General features: G+C 48.3%; 1 protein-coding gene across 6 annotated transcripts in view; it reads right to left on the reverse strand.

Moving 5' to 3' along the window:
- si:ch73-138n13.1 (calponin homology domain-containing protein DDB_G0272472) overlaps positions 1-7,500 on the reverse strand; it is a 48,289-nt gene that overhangs the window by 27,330 nt on the left and 13,459 nt on the right. For 5 of the 6 annotated variants that reach the window (XM_053680040.1, XM_053680036.1, XM_053680037.1 and 2 more), the window contains exons 4-6: positions 7,241-7,319; positions 615-3,620; positions 196-321 (exon numbers count right to left, since the gene is read on the reverse strand). In XM_053680040.1, coding sequence (XP_053536015.1) covers positions 196-321; positions 615-3,620; positions 7,241-7,319 — 3,211 coding nt within the window. The remainder of the gene's footprint in view (positions 1-195; positions 322-614; positions 3,621-7,240; positions 7,320-7,500) is intronic. The other variant, XM_053680041.1, reaches the window with a different exon arrangement.

Raw genomic sequence — 7,500 nt, forward strand, 5'->3', positions numbered from 1 at the left:
TTACAGATTGCATACGTGAACGTTATATAGGTGGGTGTTGACCTGTTCTGACTCATCCAGCTGTGTTCTCTGAGCGAGTGCACACCAAGACTCGCCTACATGTATTATCCTTGGTAGTTGTTGTTGGTTGTTGTTGTGTGTGTGTGTGTGTGTGTGTGTGTGTGTGTGTGTGTGTGTGTGTGTTTTCTGACTCACCCAGCTTTCTTGTCTTTTGTCTCGGTGTGCACTGCGGCTCCTCAGTCGAGCTAGCGGCCCGTCTACAGAGGTTTCTGCGGGAGCAGGTCTCTGGTTAATGCTTTTCGATCGCATTCGTGACTGCTCCTAGACAATCACACACAGACACACAGACACACAAGAAATTATATTCATTTCACACGAAAAAGCTTGGCATAAAATATCAAATCTTATGTAGTACATCCCAAACCAGCTATAAATTAGCTAGTAATTGGCTAGCAATTACAGTAAACAGTGTGACTAAAACGGGCAGCTACGATTGCTAACAAGCTAGCTAACATGAAGTACGCTAAACTTAAGTTCTGGCCTTGATGACCCTGGGACGCCAGTTGCCTCCCACTCACTCAATCACGCAGGAGGTTATGTAAGTTCTCACTCACCTGAGACCTTGTGATCCTGTGTTGCATCTGGCTGGGTTCCTGGGATGCCAGCTCCCAGTTTGGGCTCCAGATAGGTTCGGGTACCAGTGGAGTAAAGGCAGTCTGGTTTTCCTTCCTACTACCAGCAAAAAGACTATCCGGGTTCAAAATTCTCTCCAAGCTCAAAATCTGTCCTGCGGAAGCTGCAGTGCTGACTGTAGGCATCTGGACAGGAACCATTGGAGGTATGAGGCCAGGAGACTGAACTGGAGTCAAAGTTGGTGTCAGTGAAGGAGGCAAAACGGGCCCTGTAATTCGTTCGTCCTGCCGTTGGAGTATTTGCTCCAGACTGGACGGTCTGGCACTAATAGGCCTTCTGGAACTTTCTGTTGAAGACAACCACAAAGGTTCATCCACAGCTACTTCCCTCTGTGAACCTCCCCACATGTCAAATTGGTGCTCTTTATGGGTCCAGTCTGGGGTGAAGGACTGTGATTGTGTTTGGGGTTTAGGTCTTTCTGAGGCAAAGGCTTGAAGCTCTGGTTGGTTCAGAATCTGGGGCTGAAGTGGTGATGGAAGTCTTGCTTGTTCTGAGAGGGTAGACTGAAAAGGAGCCTGCAGCTGAGAATGAAGAGAGGCGTCTCTTTGGAGGTTCTGCAACAAGGATTGAGGATGAATTGGAGACAGTGATTTGGCTCCACTGGTTGGAGTCATCGGTTTGGCTCTAACCGAATCCAGACTTGAGAATGCAGGCATTCCAAACGAATCCACAGAAACTCCAGGGTGTGTTTGGTTCTTGAAGGAGTCAACATCCAAAATGAATGGCTTGTAAGCTTCTTCATCACGATTTGAGGGCTGCCTCCATCTGGGCGTTGGGCTCTGATCACTGCCCAAACTCGTACCAAACCGATCCCCTAGAGAAACGCTGTCCAGGTCCAGCACTTTGGGCCGCAGAGGAGATTCTGCAGTTCGCTTTCCCTGTTCAGCTTCTCTCTGCCCTTCATCCACTCTTTCCTGCTTCTTCCTCGTGGCTTGTTTCTCCCGTTCGCTCTCTTTCTGAAGCTGGAACTCAAGAAGCTGACGTTTCTCAAGATCCTGGATCTTCTTGAGATCTTCCATCTCTTTCCGTTTCTCCCTTTCCAGTGCTTTCTGTCTGTCTGACTGCATCCATCTTTCCATCTCCTCTAGTTGTTTCTGTCTCTCCATCTCCTCTAGTTGTTTCTGTCGTTCCTGTTCTGCCTGCCTCTCGAGCTCACTCTGCCGCTCGAGCTCTCTCTGCCTCTCGAGCTCTCTCTGCCTCTCGAGCTCTCTCTGCCGCTCGAGCTCTCTCTGCCGCTCGAGCTCTCTCTGCCGCTCGAGCTCTCTCTGCCTCTCGAGCTCTCTCTGCCGCTCGAGCTCTCTCTGCCGCTCGAGCTCTCTCTGCCTCTCGAGCTCTCTCTGCCGCTCGAGCTCCCTTTGTTTTTGTCTTTCGATCTCTCGCAGCCTCTCCAACTCCAATTGTCTTTTCCTTTCTCGCTCCATCTCCTGCTGTCTCTCATACTCCCTCAGTTTCATCTTTTCCTCCTCTAGCAATCTCTCCTTCTCCCTCTCTAATTCCTTCTGCCGTTGTCTCTCGACCTCCCTCTGTTGTCTCTCGACCTCCCTCTGATGCTCAAGCTCTCTCTCGGCTGCCTTTCTCCTTTCGTACTCGATCAGGTTTTGACGTTCCTTTTCTAATTGTTTCTGTCTTTCAATTTCATTTAGCCTCTCCAACTCTCTCTGTCGTTCCATCTCTTTCTGTCTCTCCCTCTGTCTTTCCAACTCTCGCTGCCTCTCTTTTTCTTTCTCCAACTCTCTCTGCCGTTCAAGCTCCTTCATCTTCTCATACTCTGCTGCTTTCTGTCTCTCCAACTCCAGCTCCATTGCTCGCTGATATTCCTTCTCTTTTTCTTGTTCTCTGTACCAAGGTGCCCCGTCTCTACCCTCACTGATCTGAAGTCCTTCTGGTGAATTTTTCCTAAAGGAAGGTTGCAAGGAGGGGTTCCTTCTTATCGACGGCACTGGACTCTTAAAACTCCTTCGCCCTACTTTGACAGAGAAGTCCTCGAATGCCACACCTGGCTTACCTCGGTCTTCAGCGATTCCTCTCGTCTCATTCCTAAACATCTCTTCCTGGTCTATTCCTGCTCTCTGGTGTACAGTCTCGTTCATCTGACCTGTAAGAGCAAAATAAGTCGCTCTCGGCCTGGTCATTTGCAGATCCTCAGTTTCTGGTACCTTCGGCTGCCTGAGAGCTGCAGCATTTTCGATTTCCATCTCGGTATCCTTCTCCAGCTCATCATCTTCGATGTCCGCTTTCGCGGCCCTGTGGATCTCCATCTGCCTCTGGATCTCTTCCTCCATCTTTCTCACCATCTCCCTTTGCTTGGCCATTTCCAGCTCTGTTTCTTTATCAAAAGTCTCTTCCCATTTTGGCAGCGCACCCACTCGGAGGTAACGGGTATTACTCTTCTCCACGGCAGGACCAGTCGATTGTCTGTCTTTGTCTTTAAACACGTTACTGGACCCCACCGTGAAGCTGTTCTCCTCATCTCCTGGAATCCCATCATTCAAAGAGGGTTGTTGCAGCCTTTCCCCTCCACTGGACCTTCGAAGTGTGAGAGCCTTTTCTTCCAGATGGGCACCCGGAATGTTTTCGCTAACCGCACGACTCTCCTCAACCGCAGCCACCATGTCAAAAACATGATCGATGCGCTTTGGACTGGAAGGAGACACCGACTTCTGGTACGTAGCCTTGACCAGAGACCGGTCATCTTCGTCGTCCAGAATATTGACTAAACTGCTTCCTTTAGTCCGAAGAGAGAGGCTGCGTCTGGGTGTGTGCTTCGCCAAACCAGAGTGAGCATCCTCAATCATTTGGACGCTGTGTTTCTCCACCACATTCTCAAAAAGTGACGCTCTCACAGTCTGAGCACCGCCAGTCCCGTAAGCAGGCAAGTCCTGATCTTCCTGTGGTTTTGTCTGCCCGGTTGAAGGGAGGTCCTTGGACTGAAAGAAAATATTCATTTTCAGAGTCATATCTTAATACATATACACACACACAGATAATAACAGCCACTGGAGCTTCCTTGGCTTGCTCTCCTCGCCTGTAATGAGCAAGAATCTCAAGTGGAACTCTAAAATTATCATCATTACACAAGTAACGGTGGCAGGCTTCAGGTATAATTATAGTTCTCTACAGCACAGGTGGTGAGCGCGCATTGTCTCAAGCTGCACAAGTGCTCTCTCTTCAGTTCGATAGTATAAACGTCGATAACACCAGAGAATAAAGAGACAGCTGGAGAAAATATTTACGTTCGCATTTCTCTCTTTTATACAACTGAGCAGCTGAGGGTTAAGGGTCCTGCAAATGGACCCAGAAGTGGCGGAGGGAAGTCCAGGTAAAAAAAAAAGTCCTAAAAACTGAACAAAAAATAAATCAAAAGGTTTCAAATTGGCAAGGAGTCATAATACAGATCAAATTCAGTTCATATCGCTAGAACGAAAATCCCTGGGCTTTGAGTTATTTCAACAAAAAGTCTGATCTTTAGGTTCTGATCTCCTTCTAGGTTCCAAGAGAATTCTGGACAGGCCTCAACACGACCATGAACCTCACGGTCAAACCAACATGTCCCTTTATTAAAATGAAGCACTGCCAAACTGCAGGAGAACTATGGAAAAGAGCATTCAAATGAGAATACTCATCGGGTGACCATTATCGTTAAGAGGATCAAAGTCAGAACAAAAAACAAACAAACACAAAAATCATTAGCTTTGTTGCTTGTGTGAGATACGGGAGTGAAAGAGAGATCTGTGTGTACTTAGTTCCAGCTCATAAAGCTGCTCAATCAAAGCCTCTAACGTGTCTCTCTCGGGTTGACCTTCACCAGACTTTTTTTTTTTTGGTTGGTCTTCTCCAAAATATGACTCAACTCAGCTCGGGTTACACACCTGTCGTGCACCACACCTCTGTGACATCAATGCTGCCTTTTTTCCAAATTAGTCCCACCCGTTTGTATTTCTTTTTGTTTCCCCACCTGCTCCCTCAACCCTCACCGGCTGGCTTTTTTCTTCTTCTTCTTTAAAATACAAGCTCCAGCCAGGAGTGAGGTCAGTTATGGCCGGCTGTTTCAGGTCAAGACTCTACTGCATTGGGAGAAGTTTCTGGGAAAATTGTTCTGCAACTATAAATAGTAAAACCCAGATTTAAATGGATAATGGAGGAGATTGTGAACAGACTACTACAGAAAAGTTCGTTCGGGAATGGAAAATATGACTTCTCGGCACGAGAGAGAGAGAGAGAGAGAGAGAGAGAGAGAGAGAGAGAGAGAGAGAGAGAGAGAGAAAGGAAAACAACATGGAAATTAAAAGGTCAAGAGCATGCAAACTACGGTCCTGCTTCACAAGGCTAAACGTTCAGAAGAACACACATTAAACGAGTCTTCAGAAAACACAAACCTTCAGACTGCTCGCATTTATTAACTTTATAGTCATGTTTTATTGTGTAGACACTGTTCCTATTAAAATTATAAATCCTATTATAAAACTGAGAGAAATAACAATCCAGTCATTCTCACTCAACAGTTTTCTTCAAGTACAACTATTAATACCCACCTCCCTGTAGGACATGCGCACCTCCCTGTAGGACATGCGCACCTCCCTGTAGGACATGCGCACCTCCCTGTAGGACATACCCACCTCCCTGAAGGACATACCCACCTCCCTGTAGGACATACCCACCTCCCTGTAGGACATACCCACCTCCCTGTAGGACATACCCACCTCCCTGTAGGACATAACCACCTCCCTGTAGGACATAACCACCTCCCTGTAGGACATACCCACCTCCCTGTAGGACATACCCACCTCCCTGTAGGACATAACCACCTCCCTGTAGGACATACCCACCTCCCTGTAGGACATACCCACCTCCCTGAAGGATATACCCACCTCCCTGTAGGACATGCCCACCTCCCTGTAGGACATACCCACCTCCCTGAAGGATATACCCACCTGCCTGTAGGACATACCCACCTCCCTGAAGGACATACCCACCTGCCTGTAGGACATACCCACCTCCCTGTAGGACATGCCCACCTCCCTGTAGGACATACCCACCTCCCTGTAGGACATACCCACCTCCCTGTAGGACATACCCACCTCCCTGAAGGATATACCCACCTGCCTGTAGGACATACCCACCTGCCTGTAGGACATACCCACCTCCCTGTAGGACATACCCACCTCCCTGTAGGACATACCCACCTCCCTGTAGGACATACCCACCTCCCTGAAGGATATACCCACCTGCCTGTAGGACATACCCACCTCCCTGTAGGACATGCCCACCTCCCTGTAGGACATACCCACCTCCCTGAAGGATATACCCACCTGCCTGTAGGACATACCCACCTCCCTGAAGGACATGCCCACCTGCCTGTAGGACATGCCCACCTCCCTGAAGGACATGCCCACCTCCCTGAAGGACATGCCCACCTCCCTGAAGGACATAACCACCTCCCTGAAGGATATACCCACCTCCCTGTAGGACATACCCACCTCCCTGTAGGACATACCCACCTCCCTGTAGGACATATTTCCCCCTTATTTCTCCCTCAATTCGTTTTGAAAATATTCCGTATAAAGATATGTTCAGGTCAGTAAAGTGTAATTAAAAGCAGCAGATTTAACACCTATAGAGTTCATCAGAATTGTTCTTGACGCTGCATTTAATGTTAGCATTGAAATTCGATGTGTTGACGGAATTTCCAAAGATACAGGAAGTCAGGGCGGGACATATCGAGCGGCTCCTCCCCCCAGTTTACAGTAACAAGCGGTCCAGCACCATGATCAGATAATTAATCGGGAAAAATCTGATCGCTATTGAAATACGGTGAACTGATGAGAGACGTTTCCGTATCTCAGGTCATTCTGGCTGCGAGGTCTGGTTTCTCGGCCGGAGTACGCTGACCTGCTGAGAATAAGAACCAAGAGCAGCGTTATCGTTCGCGCCGACCTTCACGCCGTATCAGTCGGCGAGTCACTAATCTCTACGGCGCGGTTCTGATAGCGTTAAACACGGCGGTTTAACAGATCGCAGCTGCCGAGCGTCCGTGTAATCTGTATTTGTTCATTCGACGGACGCTTTCATCTAAAACGAGACGCACATCAACAACAAAATCTCCACCGTTTCCTGTTTACACCGAGCGCGGTCGATCAGCCGAGACGGGTTTCGTTTCGTACCGAGGATACGAGGCTAACGAGCAACGGTCACTCGGAGCCTTCACGTTAGCATCGTTACGCTCGTGTCAAACCAGTCCGACTGACGTATTTTATATTTCTAATGCAGACTAGAAACGAATCCCGCCGTTTTTATCGAATTCCAGTGTTGATATGCTGAACAATGGCTTTTGAGGAACAATGCTAAACTGGAGGCTTCCAGAATGTGTTAGCGATTTTAGCCTTTGTAGCTCCAGTTTAAAACCTAGAAGAGCAAGCTTCAGGATTCGTTTTCATTCATAAAAAGGAAAACTTTTTGCTTTTGTCAATCGAACCCTTTGCAGTTTCTTGACTCCAGCATAAAGTTTTTTCCGGATTTGACGTGTTGCCGATGGAGTAAATTCTCTCACCTTTTTGCCGAGTTCCTCGACTCCTTCCTGGACGCTTTTCACCTCGCTGGAGCTCGTGCTCTCTGCGTCCGACGCAAAGCTGTGAACGAATCGACATGAAACGTCAGCTAGCGTTAATCCCATAGGTCCGACATGTCCGAGTAAACGCCGAGCGTGACGTCTGTGGGTAAATCTCGCCGTTATACCACAGCGCTGTCGAATTCTGGACTGCGATTGGTCAGGAGGTGTTGATGAATTCTCTAGCGCACACGCTCTAATAC

The sequence above is a fragment of the Ictalurus punctatus genome, chromosome 5 (assembly GCF_001660625.3).
Source record: "Ictalurus punctatus breed USDA103 chromosome 5, Coco_2.0, whole genome shotgun sequence".
Lineage (NCBI taxonomy): Eukaryota > Metazoa > Chordata > Actinopteri > Siluriformes > Ictaluridae > Ictalurus > Ictalurus punctatus.